Source organism: Canis lupus, chromosome 12 (genome assembly GCF_003254725.2).
Source record: "Canis lupus dingo isolate Sandy chromosome 12, ASM325472v2, whole genome shotgun sequence".
Taxonomy (NCBI): domain Eukaryota; kingdom Metazoa; phylum Chordata; class Mammalia; order Carnivora; family Canidae; genus Canis; species Canis lupus.
The window spans coordinates 40,050,389-40,071,716 of NC_064254.1; the positions used below are offsets into that span (position 1 = coordinate 40,050,389).

Consider the following 21,328-nt stretch of genomic DNA (forward strand, 5'->3'; position numbering starts at 1 on the left):
CAACCTGTTTTGTAATTTAATATACCTAGTACAAGAGAGTATATAAAATAGGTTTATGTGTATACATTTGTAATCACATTATTTTGCCATGATAAAACAAATGAGAATTATGAATATGATATATGAATTTATCTTAAATTTTATCTTCAGGGCAGCCCGGGTGGCTCAGTGGTTTAGTGCTGCCTTCAGCCCAGGGCATGATCCTGGAGACCCGGGGTCGAGTCCCTTGTCAGGCTCCCTGCATAGAGCCTGCTTCTCCCTCTGCCTGTGTCTCTGCCTCTCTGTCTCTCTCTGTCTCTCTCATGAATAAATAAATAAAATATTTTTAAAAATAAAATCAAATAAATGAATTAATTAATTAAATTAATTAATTTTATCTTGAATATATGAGATAGATTAAAACTTTTTTATCCTGAATAGCTCTTAAAAATTGTGATGCAACATCTCTATTCTTTAGTAAAGTGACTCCTGCCTCATTAATTTGGATTTCTTTCGAGCTATGTATTGATTATATACCATATTGCTGAATTTAAAAGCCGAAGTTCAGGGCATTGGCAGGCTTTATTTCTTTTATTTCTTGTTAATCATTTAACCCACATATTCCTAAACTATAGTTTGCCCATGGTTTGGGACAAAGAGCTGATAGTCTGTTTATAAATGTAGATGTGGGATCCCTGGGTGGCTCAGTGGTTTAATGCCTGCCTTCAGCCCAGGGCGTGATCCTGGAGTCCCGGGATCGAGTCCTGCATCAGGCTCCCTGCATGAAGCCTGCTTCTCCCTCTGCCTGTATCTCTGCCTCTCTCTCTCTCTGTGTCTCTCATGAATAAATAAATAAAATCTGTAAAATGAATTAATGAGTGAATGAATGTAGATTTAATTCTAAAAGCTACATCTGCTAACTTTTTAAGTCATGGTAATGATAAGAGGGATGCAAGGCAGACTCTTGTTTGACCAGTTCCAGAGCTGATTGCAACAGAGAGTTCTTCCTGCTTTTTATAGAAGTAGAGCAAACCAAGTACTACATGGTAAACCTGATTTTGTGGGATTAGATTTGCCTCAGATAATTAGGGGTGGAGAGGACTCGAAAAATAACTAGTATCAGCAAACTTCTTAGGAATTTTCATTGTCCTTTCCTCCATATGCTTTTTTTTTTAAAGATTTATTTGAGAGAAAGAGAGAAGCAGAGGCAGAGGGAGAAGCAGATTCCCTGCTGAGCGAGAAGCCCAAACGTGGGGTTGGATCCTAGGATCTTGAGAGTATGACCAAGAAAGCTGAGCTGAAGGCAGATGGTTCACCCACTGAGCCACCCAGGTGCCCCTACTTTTTTTTTTTTTAATAGCAAAGAATACCAAGAGGGCATGTTTCATAGGAAAGCAGGTATACTTATAAAAAATATTTTTGTTTTAAGCAATCAGGGTAGAAATTGGAACAATTTCTTTAAATAAAATTTATTTCAGGGACGCTGGATGGGGCAATAGAATAAGCCTCCTCTTGGTTTCCATTCAGGTCATGATCTTGAGATCGAGCTTCATGTCAGGCTCTGAGCTCAGCAAGGAGTCTGCTAAAGTTTCTCTCTCCCTCTCCCTCTCCCCCTCCCTGCACTTGTTCACTGTCTCTCTCTAAAATAAATCTTTAAACTCAATAAAATATAATTCAAGGGCTATGTTCTTATATAGCAAAGAATTACTTTTGTTGCCACTTGGAACCTGTTATGCTCAATCACTCTAATCTGCATGCAGAGAAAGCCTTTGAACTCTGAAATTTAGTTACCCTCCAACTTCTATAAAAGCACTGTAAATCTTGCCATATTTCATTATATGTAATGAAATGTATGTACAGTGCCTTTGTGACTGTTATAGATTAAATATAGCAACAAAAGACAAGACTTTTTTCCATATTTAGACTATGCAAATGCAGAAAAGTATGATCTGTATTTTTTTTTTTTTTTTGAGAGAGAGCACAGCAGGGAGGGGCAGAGGGAGAGAGAGAATCTTAAGCATTTGGGGCTCAATCTCATGACCCTGATATTGTGACCTTTGTGGAAACTGAGTTGGATGCTTAACTGACTGAGCCAGCCAGGCATCCCTGTATTTGTTTTCATACTTTTTAAAAGATTATTTATTTATTTACTTATTTGAGAGAAAGAGAGAGAGTACAAGTTGGGGAAGGGGCAGAGGAAGAGAATCTTCAAGCAGATTCCCTGCTGAGCACAGACCCTGACAAGGGGTTCAATCTAACGAACCTGATATTATGACCTGAGCCAAAGAGTCAGATGCTCAACTCACTGGGCCACCCAGGCACCCCTGTATTTATTATTAAAGGCAGCTATAAAAAAAAAAAAAAGGCAGCTATAGGCATTTTGGAGCTTTGATTTTCAACCAGGAAGGAAATGCAATTTTGGAAACTATCTAGAAGTTAAAAACTAGCACCCTGGGTAAGGCTGAGAGATTGATTTTTCACTAATAGACTGATATTTTAACTAATACCATAGAGTATTTAAAAAAAAAAAAGGAAAGGAAACTATCAGACTTCTCTTCAAAAGACAGAGAAGACTTCTGCTTCTGGCTAAGATAGAATAACATTGACTAGATTTACCTTCCCACCTGAAACCAAAAAATGGACAAAGTGTATGAAATAGTTTTCAAAAGGGTGGACATAAGGCAATGAAACACAGTGATCCCTGAGAAAAAAAGAAGTAAAAGTCCTACTGTGTCAGAGTGCCTGGGTGGCTCAGTCGGTTAAGCACTTGCCTTCAGCTCAGATCATGATCCCAGGGTCCTGGGACCAAGTCCCACATCAGGCTCCCTGCTCAGTGGGGAGCCTGATTCTCCCTCTCCCTCTCTCTCCTCTCCCTGCTCATATACTATCTCTCTAGTAAATAAATAAAATCTTTTTAAAAAGAAAAAAAAAGTCCTACCATGTCCTAGATCACTTTCTTAAGAGAGTGTCCAGGCAGCTTCACAGGGAAGGGAACCCACACAGAGCCTGGCAAACTCCTTGTATTGAAGAAATAGAATTGAGAGCCCAAACAAGACAAGACAGCTAGAGCTTGTAGGAGAGTAAAGGGCTGCACAAAAAGAGGTCTTCAGAAACTACAGAGGGGACCCCTCCTCCCCAACCTTCACCAAGTACTCAGCAGAATACCCATCAGCACATGTATGTGCAGAAATGACCTGAGGCTAAGTAAAGAATTCCCCCAAAAGATTAGAGGGAACAGTGTTTGAACATACAGGGTTTGGGTACAGCCCCAGCCAGGCTAGGAAATCTTGATTCATAGGGCTTGAAGTAGAGTATACAGAAGTGTCCTGCCTCATTAGGGAGTAATAATTAGCACCAGATGGAACATTACTCTATTCCCACCTAACAAATCTTAAAAGCAAACCTAAAGAGATCAGTTTCCCAGTTAGCTGAATTCTAGAACAAATAAAGAATATTTATAGAAATAGAAGAATATCCAATACTTCCCATAAAGTGAAAGATTACCTGGCATGCAAAGTATCATGGAAACAAAGCTCACAATAAGGAGAAAAAACTAACCCAGAACCAATATAGATGTTAGAATAAACAGGCAGGATCATTAGTTACTATAACTGTATTTCATATGTTCAAAAGTTAAATATAGAGGCTACTTTTTAAAAGTTTAATAAAATTTAATAAAATAATTTAGTTTTCAGTATCAAATAGCTTTATCTGTCACATATTATAATAAAATGACCTCATTGTTATTTGGCTTTACCTTTTTTACTCATATTTACAGAAAATCTTGAAAGAATAGATCAGGCATGAAAATAATTTCAAGTGTCATTTCATTTACAGGTCTGCATTACATTTACTGAATTTGGAAAAATGCAAAATATTTGTAACTTTCTTGTTGAAAAGCTAGATAGCTCTGTTGTTATTAGCCAACCCCAGTTCTATCATACTCCAGGTTCTGTTGAGAATCTTCGGTAAGTTAAGTATATCTTTACCTAAATTATCAACTAATTAAACAAAACTATTCAGTGCTAGAGTTTATTGAATGTCATATTAATAATCTCTGCATTTAATCCCTAAGATGCCAAGCCTGTCTTGTTGCTGTTGAGAACGCATGGCGCAAAGCTCAAGAAGTCTGTAACCTTGTTGGCCAAACTCTAGGAAAACCTTTATTAATCAAAGAAGAAGAAACGAAAGAATGGGAAGGCCAAATAGATGATCTCCAGTCATCCAGACTCTCAAGTTCATTAACTGTCCAACAAAAAATCAAAAGTGCGACAATACATGCTGCTTCAAAAGTATTTATAACTTTTGAAGTAAAAGGGAAAGAGAAGAAAAGAAAAAACCTCTGAAATTCCAACCGAAATGTTTGTATAATTTTATTTTTATACTTTTTATGTTTGTTTTTGTCCTGAAAATATATATTGTGTAGTATATAGTATTTCTCCCCAAAATCTGTCAATCCTGGAATACAGTCCCACAAATAGCTAAGTTTACTTTCTATTTTTAAAAACTTACTATGGAAAATGCTCTGAAAATAAATGTGTTATACGTGCACAATTATATACTGATAATATAAGTGATGTAAGAAATTTTTATATTTCTACTACAGGAATAAATATTGGCAGTTATTAGCATGATTCTTAACACTAATAGAAAGGATGAGGAACACCTATCTTTTGATAAAAGGGTAGTGAGGTATACTAGGAAAATATTTTGATGCCAGAAATAAAATATATGGACCAGATCCTCTTCACCAGAATCCTATGATTATATAAGCATTCTCCAATACAAATAAAGACAAGCCACATATGTAACTTAAAACTACCTAGTAGACATGTATAAAAAAAGTAAAATGTAAAAAATTTTTAAAAAGCAGTTAGAACTAAGTTTAATATTTTAATCTAATATGTCTAAAATACTATAATTTCAGCATATAATCAGTATTTTAAAAAATAATGGATATTTATATTTTTTATACTAAGTTTTCAAAATATGTACACTTCATGTTATAACAAATCTTAATTCAGATGCTAAGTTTTCATCAGAAATGCTTGATCTGTATTTCCTAAAATGTAGTGAAAAACTAGATTCACACACACAGGTTGTTCCAGACATGCTTAAAAGAGCTAGTAACTGCATCAAGCAGCAATTTCAAGTAGCAATTTTCAAATTAAAAGTTTTAAAAATTTAAAATTCTGTTCCTTGATTGTATTTACCATATTTTAAGTTCTTGAAAGTGGTTAATGGCTACTGTGTGGGACAGTGCATGATTTTACACTGAGATAATGATCCTTAAGTCTATTTGAGATGTAGCAGCAAGTACAATGCATTGCTATTGCATTGCACATTATCTACAGGTGTGTTCATAAGCCATGACTGTTGTTACTTAGCATAGGTTTCCCATTCCCCACCATAAAGCTGTAGGTCCTAGGGTTTTTCCTCTGACCTATCTCCATACTCATATACCAATATTTTTTTCCTATAGCACACTCCAGGATGTAGTTTATATCCCACCACTTTCTTAAGTGGCACTGAAATAGTTTTATTCATCTCTTCTGTTGTGTCCTTGGCAGGAGGGAATGTGAAAGCTACGAAGAAAAGTTTTAGAATCCAACACCCTGTGTTCAAATCTGACTTTACTACTACTACAATGTAAGCTCCTTTAAAATGAAGATCCTATGTGGTTCACAGCTGCATTCCCAGACCCAGCATAGTATCAGGGCCAACACAGAGCAGGCTCTCAAATAATCTGCTGGGCAAATTTACCAGATGTGTAAACTTCGCAAGCAAGGCACTTTGTCTTTAAGCTTCTTTCCTCACCAATAAAATGAGGCTAAATACCTACCTTGCAATGTTACTATAAGGATTAAAGTTGATAAATACAAGACCATAAGAATAATGCCTCGCACACCATAGCTGTCACTTAATAAACAATAGCCATTATAGCAACTGTATTCTTTGATTACTGTCAATTCAACTAAAAGTTGGCTCTCCCAAGTCTTCCATATTAAGATAGATTTTTAAATATATGAAAAATAGCATTATCACAAAACCAGTTTAGGATATGTTTTTATTTCAAAAAGGGCTAAATAAATTATATTTTAGCTTTTATTTATCCAGTTGGATAGAAAAACATATTGGGACTGAACAGCAACAACAAAAAATTGTGGGACGCCTGGGTGGCTCAGCGGTTGAGCACCTGCCTTCTGCCCAGGCTGTGATCCTGGAGTCCCGGGATGGAGTCCCACATTAGGTTCCCTGCACGGAGGCTGCTTTTCTCTCTGCCCATGTCTCTGCCTCTCTCTCTGTGTGTCTCTAATGAATAAATGAATAAAATCTTTATAAAAAATTGTTTATGCTCAATAAAAATTTAATTATGTGGGTAGGTTTTTTTTAGCTATAGCTTCATTATATGGTTTCATCATATTTGGTAAACAAAGTTTTCAGCTTACAATGAAATACCTAAAAACAAATTCTAAGTTACCAAACACTTTTTAGAATTTACAGGAATTTTTAAAGATAGTGCTTTAAAAAAAAGAAAAACTTGTAAAATGGGCAGTCCTGCAATTCTGTAGAGTGGCTAAGAGAAAAAAATCATTAAAGATTGGACTGGTTTAGGTATGACATACCATGTGCTCATGACTAAGGGTATCAGATTTAGTTGTCAGTTGGTAGCAGTTTAATTTCTGACACATGGCATATACTGGCATCTCACAATGACTTAGGGGACCTGTGCCACAAAGCCTGCTGGGAAAAGCCTATCCCGAACTTAACCCTGACAAAATTTCTTTATTCTGAACCCCCTTTTTAAAAAATCCTTCCAGATAGCAGCAAATTATATTTGCTGTTTTCTGAAAGAAAAAAAATTTTCCCATTTGGGTATCTGAATAGACCCACTATACTCCAAACATCTTTGTAAAAGGAAATACTATTAAGTAAATTTTCTTAATATTACTGATAAAATTTAGGATTCTATTCAGTTACATGGTAAAGATTACATTTTTTATAGTAGCAATATACCTTATTTTTAAGTATCCTTGTTCTTGACAGTTAATTTTAGTGCAATGTAAATAAATAAGACCTAGAAAAATAGTTTGTAACTTAAGATGCTTTACTTCATACCCCATAATCATTATTATGTCCTCAGGAATGTAGGTCGAGGATGCCCTAATTCTGTCTGACTTGTTGATAAGAACTTGATAGCAAGGAATTCTTCTCACTGGCCTAAAAATATAAAAACATGAATTACAAGGTCAAATATGGGAGTTAATATATTATCTACATTACAAAATTGTATGGGAGGCAAATGCTTTACTACTCATTCCCAAAAAAGCCCACTATATAAATTAGTTTAAAATAACATTTACTATTTTTATGCATATTGTATTTATAACTAAATAGCTTCTCATAATCTAATGTGGCCTAAATTAATATGTTCAGTTTTGTTTAAAACACTAGAATTCAGTGGCTAATCCAAGCCAAACACTGCTCTCAGGATAATGTAATAGGTTTTTTTCAAGAGGAATGATTTATGCTATTTTATTAGAAGAATAACACTTTTTATAACCTGTTTATCAGGATATTTCTGTCTCAGCGACTCTTCTGGAGCTCTGGTTTCAGCATCCCAACCAACAGTTATGCCCAGTTAGCCACATTCCTTGTGGATGATCACCAATCCTACCTCTAAACAGTTTCCACCCAGCCTTAGTTTCCATACTAAAGGATGAAAAGCCTAGGTGGCTGGAGAAACTGCTAATCTAAATTATCCTAAAACCAGTTAAATCCCTAAATTAAAAAAATTTTAAAAATATCCTTCAAATATCAATGTTACTTACCATCTGATGGGGGTGGGATGTGTGCCTGTATTTTAAAATACAAAGTTTCTGTCACTCATCCTCTGCTTCCTTTCTGCAGACAATTTTGGGTGAAGAGTTCAAAAACAGAGTAATAGCTCCAATAGTACACACACATCAGGTTTACACTGATCCCATTAATTACATACTAATTATGTTTCGCCTGTCTTTACACAAGACTATGAGCTCCTTAACAGCAGGGCTATATCTTAAATATTTCTTTTCCCAGTATCTCCGGCTAATAAAAGGCTAAGAAGAGGAAAAGTTGGCTGGCAGATATTTTGTTTTATTCCCTATCAGAGGGATAGCATTTATAGCAGAGTACTTGAATGCTGGTACACATAGAAGTAGGGAAGGAAGATGCAAAGCACTGATTCCAGAATGTATGTTCAAAATGTTTGCATATTTTAAATGCATATTTTAAACTAAATGGGCTAAATGGGTATATACTTTAATTCCTCCAAAGCTTAGCTTTCTCAGAAAAGTCTGTGACTATACAACAACAAATATTTTATTGTCTAAACTAGTCTCTTAAATTATTTCAGAACCTATACTCACTTTAAGCTTACATATCAGTGTGTATCTCTGCCTTTCATCCCTTGGCACAACCGAGTCATTATCGCTTGTGCCACACAAACCTCACCGATAGGACATAACATACTGCTCAGGGAAAGTTGGCTTTTGAAATTCTAATTGCAACCACTGTAAAACTGCATCTAATAAATTTAGTTAACTTAGAACTTTTAATAAACAGATGCTTAAATTGAATTTGTTTCCATTAGCATTATTTTACTTTCAAAGCTATTTTAGAAAATCATATTTATATCTGATAGCAGTAATGCATTTGTAACTCATACAAAAAGTTTTTATGCTTTTTACCTTTTACTGAATCAGTCATATTTATTGTAATTCCATTTAAAAAGAATTAGTACAACGATTCAAATATATCAACTCTAGCCCAACTAAGTAAATAACATCAAAAGAAAAATTTTCTTAGTTTATGCTAAATGAATCATGGAAAGTCTAAGATATTATATTCTATATTGGAGTGGGGGTAAGGTATAATTAACTCAATGTTGAATCTCAACCAAATAAAATACAAAATTATTTTCAATATATCAAATATTTCACTTAGTTCAGAACCTGTAAGATAAGCATGAATTTCTTTTTCATCGTCATTGTACCTATTTCAAAAATGATAAAAATGCAGTGATTATAAACTGATGTGTCTTTGTGAAGAAACCAATATGAATATGCAGCAGAAACCTTTAAAAAATGTATTTGCACGGGCAGCCCGGGTGGCTCAGCGGTTTAGCGCCGCCTTCAGCCCACGGCCTGATCCTGGAGACCTAGGATTGAGTCCCATGTCAGGCTCCTGCATGGAGCCTGCTTCTCCCTCTACCTGTGTCTCTGCCTCTCTCTCTCTCTCTCTGTGTCTCTCATAAATAAATGAAATCTTTAAAAAAAACTATTTGCAAACCACAGAGGTCAGCATATATCTGAGGAATGACTACTGGTTTCATTTTGTAGAAGTGAGATTTCACCATATTCTAAAATGTTACTACTCTTAAACATTACATTCATCTAAAATATTCAGTTGTGGGGATCCCTGGGTGGCTCTGTGGTTTAACACCTGCCTTCGGCCTGGGGCGTGATCCTGGAGATCCAGGATCAAGTCTCACATTGGGCTCCCTGCATGGAGCCTGCTTCTTTCTCTGCCTGTGTCTCTGCCTCTCTCTCTCTCTCTCTCTCTGTCTCTCATGAATAAATAAATAAATAAAATATTTTTTAAAAAAATAAATATTCAGTTGTGTAGTACTTCATTTGAATACTACAGAATTTTCTCACTAATATTAAATTCAACACATTAGAAGTGTTTTATGTAAATGTTTAGACACTTCATTAACCAGTAATATTAACTAATGATTTTTCATATTATTTGGGAATAACTCTGGAAACATAACACTACAGCAACCACACCACTGAATAACTGAGAACATCTGCAGCTCTTGAGAATGTACAGATTCTAGCCACTTATGCTACCACGGTATCCCTGAAGGCAGGAAAGTAGAGGCCCCAGCAGTATCCACACAGACCAACCAACTAGTGCTTTTCTATGTGTGAACTAGAGTGTTAGAAAGGGAACATGAGAGTTGAATGAATAATAAACTTCTTGGAAGACAGCATGGTGTGACAGTAGTATCGTTTCCAGAGATAAAAATGGAGGTTATACTTTCTGCTACTTATCAGAACTATTATCCAAGCCTTTTGAACACTTGTAGATAAATGCGATGCACTTATACCTAAGTGAGTATGAAGACTAGAAAGAAACATATAAATCTAAAGGATTTTTAAAATCTAGGATCAGGAATATGGAATGCAGTGCAGCTGTAATGCTACACTTAAAACATTATTTATGAAAAGGGGTAAAAGCTAAAATTAAAATGCTTGAAATTAATAAAAAGAAATCAAAATTTTAAGTATTTTCTTTAAAAAATAATAAATTCTGAATACTCTTCTCTGCTTCCTACCCTGTCTCACATTACAAACTGCTATTTCTCATGAATGTTCCCTATCTAGTCATAGAAAGGATAAACAGCCCAAAAGCTAGCACATGAGTGCCCTTAACTGAGTCAGCTATAGCACAAATAAAAGGTCAGATGTCTTTTAGTTTTTGCCACTAAGAACTCAGATGAATTATGGATGAAGAGGTTTTCATGACTGATTTAGAAAACAGTGGATCAAGTGTTTTAAACTATCAAGTCTTAATAATAGTGTCAGAAAATAAGGTATATTGTGTTGTCTACAGCAGAGTTCTTTTTTCATACTCTTTCTACAGCAGAGTTCTTTTTCATACCCTTTCCAGGCAAGCCTAAAATAATCTGGGACAAAAGTTGGAATAAATATCAAGTTACCTAATTATTTCTTACAGTTTTTCTCATTTATAGAAAAATCAAATCACAAAAATGTCAAAATAAATTATTTTTACTTTCAAGGTTTGAAATGGACTTTGGATAATCCTCTTATATTTGTAGTACTCATTAAACTATTCCATTTACTAGATGCCTGTAGTCAGTGATATCCCTTTGCCAATAATTATTTTTAGATCACTTTTCATTCTCAAGTGGTCTTAATGCTTTAAAATTCACGGATTTCCATTATCTGAAAAATTATATTAATATTTATGTGTATGTACAGACCTAGGTACATAGACATATAAGTCAACAAACTAAAAGAAAGGAACTTCTCCTTTGCTGTATCTCCATTACTATTAATGTTTAAAGAAAATGAATGCCTTCTCTTTTTAAATTTTTTTTAAAGATTTATTTTAGAGAGTGAAAGCACAAGCTGGTGGGTCAGAGGGAGAGGAAGAGAATCTCAAGCAGACACCGCACTGAGTAGGAACCCACTTGGGGCTCAACCTCACCACCCTGAGGTCACAACCTAAGCCAAAACCAAGAGTCAGATGCTTAAACAGCTGTGCCACCCAGGCACCCTTGCCTCCTCTTTTTAAAATAGGAAGTAATTATTCTTAACTCCCTGGTCTTTAAAATATTTATGCAGGAATAACATGGATTCAGTAAGTACTAAGTAGACTACTAGAAACCTGATAAATCTTCCAGATGATCAGAAAAGACATTTCCTAACTTCATTTTGTACACAGTATCTTAATTCAAAAAATACTTTGGAAAGAGTATGTGCAAGCCAGAAATCAGATTAGGACTCAAAGGCAAAATCTGAAAGCAGATTTATGTCACATAAATGTACACTACCTTCACTTTAATAACCAGTGTTTCATATGCATCATCCATGCTTTCATTCTCTGGAATGACCATCTAAAACCATCTCCAAAATCAGAAAACATTAAAAATAAAATGCTTAAAGTAAGAATTTACATATTAATATATTTAATATATAGAAAATGATGCTGCTTATTACATAATGTCTACTATCATCAGACAGGGACTCCTCTTTTATCCACCCACACTGAGTTAATCTGTATAAAAGTAAGAGAAAATAGACCTTTCTCATGAAACAAGTGTATTAAAGTACACAAACACACACACACACACTCCATATCATGACCAGTAAATTTTCTGTTGTTTGTGAAATAAGGTGTCAGAACTTCAGATTATTTTATCACAAAAATATAATCTTCCAATTAGAAACGTATAATCTGTCTATATGATATTTTTCTGCATTTCTATAGTAATTTTTTTCCTTACAGCCTATTTCCTTATTCCACAAGGAATCTTTTTCTCATTTTATGCATGTTGTTTAAAAGGAATATAAATCAGATAAAATTTATTTAGAAAAAGCTTTTAGGAGCATATTATTTTTAGAAAGTGAAATATACCTTATACGGCAATTGGTTACCTCTGGAATACTTCAGAGTTTTTTTTCCTTGTAGGGTAAAAGGTGGTCATCTAATTAAAAAGAATTCTAAAGTCCTACATACCAATATTTAGCATTGATATGTGATTTATAATAATATTCTGCTACAGTTCTCTGATGCCCCAAGAATTCGCAAAACTGCAAAACAAAATGATGGAGACTCTTGGGTAAAAAGCAGATGTACGGAAGCCAAAAAACTTACCACATCCTCTGCCTCAGTCCTCACCAACATGACACATGGTACCTGTCTGAATCAGCAAGAATGACATGGATATTTCTTTTCCCCAAAAGGATAAGTAGAATATACACCAATAAATTGCTGAATGTAAGATTTTCTGTCTGCTGGAATAAATGCACCATCAAGTATACGGAAGACTGTATATTCTTTACTTTTGAATATGGTTTCTTTTCCAACTATATTAGGAAATGACAGATGAAATAAAGTGAACAAAGGACAAAGGTCACTTTTCCATTATCCTCATAGTTTTGCTTCATATTCAAGGTAAAGCTGAAAAAATAAGTATTTTTCAGAAACCACACTTTGTCAACTAAGGTTACTAAGTGATCTTACTTTCCTCAAAATTTAGCCCCCATTTGCCTGTCAGTGCTCAAGCTAGTTTTTATTTTTTATGCTAGTTTTAGTAGATTCAAAGATGATTTCCTATTCGTTCTTAAAGCTAATACAACTATTAACTAGTCAAATAACTCAAATATTGTTGAAAAATATTCTACTAATCTGGATAAAGAGATGTAGTGTTATAATTTATTAAACCACCCTCTCCTGCCTCCATAAAAAGGAGGGAAGATTTGATTACAGAGTTTCCCCTCCAAAAGGAGAATGCATGCTAATCTTGATTAGTTGTTTTGTTTTCAAATATTTACAGAAGGATGATTATATCAAAGTGGTAAGAGGTTTCTATTCCCAGACTTTGCTTTGCAACATAAATGATAAAATGTGCACCCTTTATTTGTCAAAAGCCACTAAGTTGATTAAACATTATTTTCTGTACCTGCAATCCAAAAAACATCATCTTAAATGATATGTCAAGGTCTCGTCTGAAGGACAGTAGCAATTTTCTTAAGGATGAAAGAAACTAAAAGAATTACAATACAGCACAACTTTTTTTCCCTCCAAGACTCTGAGCAGAATTGTTGCCACACCTCTGAAACAAAACACTGTACTGGTAAAGCTGCCTGCAAAATACAGAGCTGCAAAACCATCAGTACACTATTTGTCACAATCTTCACAGTAATAAGTGTTCCAATATGCTTCTCTATGTAGGATTATCAGGTAAAAGGACAAAATAGTGTTTACTCACTTTTAATGTGAAAATTCCTTTGGCAGTATCTGCACATGAAGCAACCGATGTTTTTCCAATTACTACCACCAAACTTGGTAAGTTGCTAGTTTTTAGTTTTTGGCATTTTTGTTTTTTGGAATGAAAGCTAATTATAAGCATTACCAGGTCATTAAGTTTCTTCCCAGCTACTACTCAATTTAAAATAAATAATAAATAGCATAACATACTTCCCTGATTCAAGTACCCAGTTTCTCACAAAACATGGGTGCACTTAACAGGTATCTTCTGTTTGTGAGCCGAGAAGAAAGCTCACTTCATATACACAGTAAAAATAGTTAAAGGGAAATCTTAGACTGCAAGAAAAGCCTCCTTCACTAGGATTAGAAGATACTTTCTTAAGAGGTCTTTGAAATTCCTGAGACCCATTTAATCCATATTCCTGTATTAAAACAATAAAAGGTTAGAGGGATGTCTGGGTGGCTCAGTTGGTTAAATGTCCCACTTTTGGTTTCGACTCAGGTCAGGATCTCAAGGTCATGAGATCCAGCCTGCCTCAGCTCCACGCTGAACATGGAGTTTAGATTCTCTCTCTCCGGGATGCCTGGGTGTCTCAGCAGTTGAGTGCCTGCCTTCAACCCAGGGCGTGATCCTGGAGTCCCAGGATCAAGTCCCATGTCAGGCTCCCTGCATGGAGCCTGCTTCTCTCCCTCTGCCTGTGTCTCTGCCTCTCTGTATGTCTCTCATAAATAAATAAATAAAATCTTTAAAAAATAAAAAAAAAAGATTCTCTATCCCTCTCCCCCTACACATTCCCCTGCTCTTGTTTGTACTGTCTCTAAAATAAATCTTTAAAAAAATAAAATAAAAGGTTAGAAATTGGCACAGAACAAAAAATTGAGACAGCCTCATTACTTGGGCTTTTCTGCTAAGTTGAGCTCTTCTCATTCTGCTGAGATGATACCTGTCGGTCACTGTAACATAGGTGCTACATTATTGCTGCAGTGTGTACATCCACCAAAAGAAGTGCTGCTTTTCCTGGGGAGGAAGATCAATATGCAATACTTTTTTAAGCCACCATCAACTGACTCTTCATCAGCAGTAGCCTGACTGGATTCTCTCCTGCCTTTACACTTCCTTCCCAGCATCAGGTTTGTTTCTTGATTTGCATGCAGTCCTGGAATTGAAGGACCACAGAGGTCTACCTGGGCCCACCTTCTACTTAATCCCAAACCCCTTCTGCAGCATCTTTGATGAGTGGCCTCTGGCATAACAGCATCCTTAGAAAACCATAAAGACTAATAATGTAAAAGGCCGGTCTTGGAACCAGAGAGAAAATATGAAATGTGAGGGTAAAATATATATTGAAGGGGAGGGAAAGTATTTATTCTTTTTTTAAAATTATCTTTATTTATTTTTATATGTATTTTTTTATTGGAGTTCAATTTGCCAACATATAACAGCCAGTGCTCATCCCGCCAAGTGCCCCCCTCAGTGGAATGTATTTATTCAAGAAAAGAAAGCAAGCAAATAACAGACTGACCTGAAGGTCAGCACATTCTTCTTTCCCTGACTTGTAAAGATTTTAACCTAGCTTCTCTCAGCAAACCCACTGTACATACATGTGTAAGAGTGTGTTTTATAAACTACAACAAAATGCCCCTCGACGGAAGCATAATTTAAGAGACTTCTATTTGTAAGCTCTTTTTTACTCACTTATTCTAAGCCAAAATGTTGGCTTTGAGTACATGAAAAATGCACAAGAATTCCACTCTAAATCTGCACATCACTGCTGAGTCCCACATTTCACTATGTAGGAGAAGGGCCTTAAAAAACAATAACTTGGGGTACCTGGCTGGCTCAGAGGGGTTGGAACATGCAACTCTCGATCTTGGGGTTGTAAGTTTGAGTCCCGCAGTGAGTATAGAGTTATTTAAAAATAAAATCTTGGGCACCTGGGTGGCTCAGCGGTTGAGCATCTGCCTTTGGCTCAGGTCATGATACCAGGGTCCTGGGATCAAGTCCCACATCGGGCTCCCCAGAGGGAGCCTGCTTCTCCCTCTGCCTATGTCTCTGTCTTTCTGTCTCTTATGAATAAATAAAATATTTTATAAAACATAAAATTTTAAGAGGCACCTGGGTGCTCAATCAAGGATCCAAATCTTGATTTTAGCTTGGGTCATGATTCAGGGTTGTGGGATCAAACCCCCATGGGGCTCCAAGATCAGCTCAGAGGCTACTTATCCATCTCCCTCTGTTTCTCCCCCCCTCACACACTGTGTTCTCTCAAATAAATATATAAAATCTTTTAAAAAAATAAAATCTTAAAAAAAAAATAACTCCAGTAACAATAAAAAGGTACAGAAGTTAAGATGAAGTCCAGCCAGAGGGAGAAGGTATGGATTACTTAAAATATATTAAGCAATTATGATGTGTGGAGCTCATTTGGGTCCTGATTCAAACAAACTAAAAAATATTTACAGCAGGAGATTTTTGGAAAGGTAAACAGTGATTAGATGTTTGATGTTATTCTATAGGTTTGCTATTTTTTACAATATGGATGTTAAAAATGCCATCTTTCCACAGCACCTGGGTAGCTGGGTCAGTTAAGCAACAGATCTTAATTTCTGCTCAGGTGCAGGAGGTGGGTTGGAGCTCCTAGGTGTCCACGCTCAGTGGGGAGTCTGCTGGAGAGGCTCTCTCTCCCCCTCTCCCCCTCCCCTGCAAAACAAATAAATAAATAAATGTTTTTAAAATTGGCATCTTTCTATTACAGTATGTTGTTTCTGATAAGAATAAAGGAAAAGGATGGAAGAAAAAGAATGAAAACACTCGAGTGGGTCACAAAGGACAGACGTGCAGAGTCTGAAGGGCCGGATGAAGCCGGATTTGCCCAGGACTTGCCTTTTACCTGAGTAACCAGTGGATCCTAGTCAGGAGCAAACGAGCTGCTCTTGGATGATGTCTTGGAGGACATGCTGGGGGACGGCGAGTGGGGTCAGGTCACCGGAAGAATGAGAGGAGGACACAGGTTTTTCCCTGCATAAAAACGTGACGGATTATCAAGAATATACTGAAAGTCGGCCAGGTATCCACCGCGGTCCTGGCCCTTAAGGAATACTCAAGAGGAACACACATCCTTGACCTTCGCTCGGGCGTCAGCATCCACAGAACCACCGGCGGGGGCGATTCGCGGAACGTAGTGACCTCAGTGTCACGTTCGACTGAAAAATCCATTTCCGGTAGAGCCGACAGTTGCTGTTGGAAGACTTATAAATACACCGAGGTAGGCCCCGCTTGTTAAAAATCCACAACATAGGGCAGCCCGGGTGGCTCAGCGGTTTAGCGCCGCCTTCAGCCCAGGCCTGATCCAGGAGACCCGGGGTCGAGTCCCACGTCGGGCTCCCCGCGTCTCTGCCTTTCTGTGTGTCTCTCATGAATAAATATTATTAAAAATAATAATAATAAAAAGCCACACCATAAATGAAGAGATTGAGCAACGGGCTGTAACGAAGGAAAGACGCCATCAAAAGAGCGAGAGAAAGGTGCAGACGACAAAGCACAAAGCAAACCTGAGGGCGGAAGGCCAGACACTGGTCCTCGCCCAGGCCCCAAACGGAGCACCAGGTCAGGTCACCCGGGGCGCCTCCTTCTTCCCCGCCCCCAAATACCTGGAAGGCCGCCACCGCGCGAGAGGGCGCTGCTCCGTCGCGTCCCAGGAGCCCGGCTCGGGCCCGTCAGGGGCCCGTCAGGAGCCGCCGGCGTGCGCGGCGCGGGGAGCCCGGGGCGCCGCTGAGGGGGCGTCCGCTGGGCTGAGGCGCCGCCGCCCGGCCGCCGCCCCGCCCGGAACCTCCCGTGGCCCCCGCGGAGCTCCGCCCTCCTCGGCCCTCTGGTCGGGCCACGCGCGGCCTTCGTGCGCTCCGCGTCCCTCGACCTACTGACGCCGCCAGGGACGCCGCCAGGGACGCCGCCAGGGACGCCGCCAGGGACGCCGCCAGGGCCTGTAGGTTTTGCCCATTTCCACCCCCTCCTCTCGGGCTCCTATTCTGTTCCCATTGCAACAGCCTGACACGAAGTCACCGGTCCCGCGGATCACCCCACTCCAGTTTCAGAATCTTAACCCCCCAAATCCACGCCAGGATGTCGTGACCTAACTCACTCGCAACTCTGATCGCGTACTTCCGAGTTTAAAACCTTTTGGTGGGGACACCTGGGTGGCTCGGTGGTTGAGCGTTTGCCTTTGGCTCAGGTCATGATCCCGGGGTCCTAGGATCAAGTCCTGCATCACCCTGTTTCTCTCTCTGCCCATGTCTCTGTGTCTCTCATGAATAAATAAATAAAATCTAAAACACAAAAACAAAAGCCTTTTGGTGGCTTCTGATGGCAAACAGCAAGGAGCCCAACCCTCTGCATGCTTTCCAAGGCTGCTCAAGATCTGGCCTCTGTGCTTTCCCCAGTCTCATCCCTCCTTGTATGCTCCAAGAGAATCCAACAAGCTCCGTTCTCTGGGATATTCCTCATCCCGGTTGCTTCCCCGGCTTCTCTGGCTAATTTACTCATCTTTGATTTAAAAACTGGGCTCCGCCATTATACTTCCAGGATGGAATCCCAGCTCTGGGTTAGATGACTCCCTTGGAGTCTTCAGAGCACCTGTATGTCTCCATTGTAGCAGAGATCACTACTCCAGCTATGTCCTCACTTACCTTTCCCAGCCCACCTGCAGCAGTTTATTACCTACTACTCTGCACCAGGCACAAGGTGAAGCAGGTGTTATGAATTATTTAATACTTCCAACTACCCTATCAAGTAGCTTCCCCATCATACAGTTGGGGTATAGATTAAATGAGTTTAAGAAATTTGTTGGGGGGGGACTCCTGAGTGGCTCAGCAGTTGAGCGTCTGCCTTTGGCTTAGGGAGTGATCCCACAGTCCCAGGATCGAATCCGCATCGGGCTTCCTGTATGGAGCCTGCTTCTCCCTCTGCCTCTCTCTCTCTCTCTCTCTCTCTCTCTCTCTCTGTGTGTGTGTGTGTGTGTGTGTCTCATGAATAAATAAAATCTAAAAAAAAAAAAGAGAAATTTGTTCGGTGTCACATGGCCAGGATGCAGGAACTCATATTTTACTCAGGCATATTTTTAAAAATGACCCTCCAGGTGATTCCTATGTGCATCCTGCGAAACACTGCTCTGGTCTACTGAGCTCTTTTAGGATGAGGTCCATGTGTTTCATGTCTGTGAACATGAAAACCTGGCCTGCAGTGACCAGGACATAGCAGGTGTTATGGAATAAATAGAAGTTTTATTTGATCTTCTACACCACAGTAGAAGGCAGGCCATTCAGGAATCATAACTGCCTGTGTGTTGTTGTGGAAAGAGACTCAGAAAGTTAAGTGACCTGACAGTTCATAAATGACAGTAATGTGGTTGAAGACCAGGGACATCTGACTCTTCCCATGCCCCTTTCACAATTGTAACTTTCTGGAAAGCCTCCAAGAGGAAGTTTTGTCTTGTTTTGTGTTTTATTCTTCCTAGAAAACTTAGGTGATAAGAGATTCATTTTCACATTCTCGCATCTGACATCCGTAGTGCCAGGTACACAGCAGAGAGAGACAGGGTAGGTTTGTTATCTAAAACCAACCTCTGTGATCTAGAGCCAAAATATGACATGAAGACAGAATTAGAGAGTAAAGAGGAACAACAGTTTTATTAGTTTGCCAGCATTAGAGGCTGCAACAGGCTAATGCCTTCAAAACTGCAAACCCGCCCAGGGTGAAAGGTTGAAGTGTTTTATAGGAAAATACAGGATCTAGGCTGTTTCATTAGGAACCTGGTAAGCTCTGCCAGCCACATTCATCAGGTCTTTCTAGGTGGTCTCATGACTAGCACTAGCCCCGGCCATCTGAGTCTTGTTATTAAGTGTACATTGAGGTCAGCAAGATATTAATATCGATACCAAGTTCCTGGAGCAAAGGATTCTGCAGAAAAACAAGTGGAGGGGAGAGGGGGATTTCAAGAATGAGGAAGAGAAAAATTTGTTCAGTTTAAAGTCAATTCTTGCCGAAGCACTAGTGTGTCCATCTTAAATTTCCATCCATCTTTAAGTTTCTATAACCGATTCAGGTTCTCGTGACAAAAAAGAAAGAGAGGTAGCAAACTGTGCAACAATGCCCTTTTGATGTGTATCTGCAAAAGGAATGCCTTCAATTACTGTAGTTATCTTGATATCATTCCAGACCATCTGAAGTCTTGTTCCAGGTGGTTATGCCAAGTCACCAGGTTGAAGGATTTTTAAGTAAAAAAGTAATAATCAGAATTGAATTTACTGAACATAAACACACACATACTCACTGCCAGCCACAGTGCAGGGGATGAGTTACTGTGGGACAAAAGTAAATGAGGGAATGAGGTCCATAGCAAGGTTGTTCACAATAACAAAGGGCTTGGAAGAAACATGAATAAGTTTTGGAAATATTACAGAATTATTGTCCTATAGAGAAACAAAGAATATGTCACCAAAAATGTAGGAAAAAGACATTAGAGAGCACTCAGACTCCTTATTTGTTATTTTTTCATTAGAGACAGAGACACAGGCAGAGGGAGAAGCAGGCTCCATGCAGGGAGCCAAAGGCAGACCCTTAACCACTGAGCCACCCAGGGATCCCTGGCTCCTTATTTGCTAAAGGGATTTGTGATATCCATGTTTACACTTAACTATATTTACAACTTATTTCACAAATATTTGAGTATAATATAATCTATAACTGCATGGGTACACATGTTGTATAAGCACATTATACATTTGTTATTAAATGGACCATAAAAGCTTGATTAATGGCACAAATATTACTGAAGAGATGATCTCATTTATATGTGGAATCTAAAAAGGTGGAACTCCTGGAACCAGACAGTAGAGAGTGGTGTCCAGGGGCTCAGAAGGGAAGGTGGACCTGGAAGAGGCCGGCCAAAAGGTATAAGCTTTGTTATCAGTAAGTTCTGGGGATCTAATTTATGCAGCATGGTGATTACAGTTAATAATACTGTATCTTATACATGAAGTTTCCTAAAAGAGTAGATCTTAAGTGTTCACACTGGACCAAAAAGAAAAAATAAGTAATTATATGAGGTGATGGATGTATGAATTAACTTGACTGTGGTAATCATTTCACAATGTAATATCAAACCATCACATTATACACCTTAAATATTACAATTTTTATTTGTCAATTATGCAGTAGTAAGTCTGGAAAAAAATAAAAGCATTTAAGCCAAAATTGATGAAAACAAACAAACATATTTAAAAGGAAGCTCCTCCTTTATTTCTTTAGCAATATTTCAACTACTGTCAAAGGAGTTAAAAATGGGTATTAGATTTCTTGGAAAATACTGATATTAGGTAAAATAGTAAGTAAAATGGGGAGAAGCAATAGGAATGAGCAGATGATACACTCTTACGTCTTTTGACACTTTCTAGCTGCTCCTTAGTAAACACAAGATGACAGAATGTAGAATCAATATTTGTAATCATTGCAATGTTATACTATGCCAAAATACTTGAGTCATATGCAGTGTTCCAAAATAAAATCTCATTTGTAATATAGATCAAATATTTTAACCATTCATGTAAATTAAGATTTAATTATTTCTCTGAGAGGTGGGGAGGGGCAGAGAGAAGAAGAGATGCAAGCCCCCGCCCTCGCCCCCCACCCACCCCGAGCACAGAGCCCTTCTCCTATCCCTAGGATCAGACCTGAGCCAAAACCAAGAGTCTGATGCTTAACCAACTAAGCCAGTCAGGTGTCCCCAATTCC

At 38.1% G+C, this 21,328-nt stretch overlaps 1 protein-coding gene and 2 long non-coding RNA genes across 8 annotated transcripts in view; 2 read left to right on the forward strand and 1 right to left on the reverse strand.

Annotated features, from left to right (window-relative positions):
- IRAK1BP1 (interleukin 1 receptor associated kinase 1 binding protein 1) overlaps nucleotides 1-12,592 on the forward strand; it is a 26,194-nt gene extending 13,602 nt beyond the window's left edge. For 3 of the 5 annotated variants that reach the window (XM_025444516.3, XM_025444517.3, XM_025444513.3), the window contains 2 exons: nucleotides 3,817-3,947; nucleotides 4,055-4,536. In XM_025444516.3, coding sequence (XP_025300301.3) covers nucleotides 3,817-3,947; nucleotides 4,055-4,325 — 402 coding nt within the window. In that variant the 3' untranslated portion in view covers nucleotides 4,326-4,536. Of the gene's footprint in view, nucleotides 1-3,816; nucleotides 3,948-4,054; nucleotides 4,537-5,549; nucleotides 8,598-12,334 lie in introns of those variants that run through there. The other 2 variants (XM_025444514.3, XM_025444515.3) reach the window with 2 other exon arrangements.
- LOC112658383 (uncharacterized) lies at nucleotides 6,033-17,394 on the reverse strand. Of its 2 annotated transcripts, none has more exons than XR_003135661.3 (8): nucleotides 17,194-17,394; nucleotides 16,434-16,561; nucleotides 16,112-16,243; nucleotides 13,235-13,301; nucleotides 12,427-12,472; nucleotides 7,812-7,884; nucleotides 7,099-7,200; nucleotides 6,033-6,291 (listed from the first exon to the last, which is right to left on the reverse strand). It is a non-coding gene; the product is annotated as an uncharacterized LOC112658383 (long non-coding RNA). The 2 variants fall into 2 exon arrangements; XR_004804221.2 differs by lacking the exon at nucleotides 17,194-17,394 and adding an exon at nucleotides 17,095-17,176.
- Nucleotides 16,541-21,328, forward strand: part of LOC118350437 (uncharacterized) — a 39,081-nt gene continuing 34,293 nt past the window's right edge. Inside the window, exon 1 of the long non-coding RNA XR_004804229.2 lies at nucleotides 16,541-16,808. This is a non-coding gene — a long non-coding RNA (uncharacterized LOC118350437). The remainder of the gene's footprint in view (nucleotides 16,809-21,328) is intronic.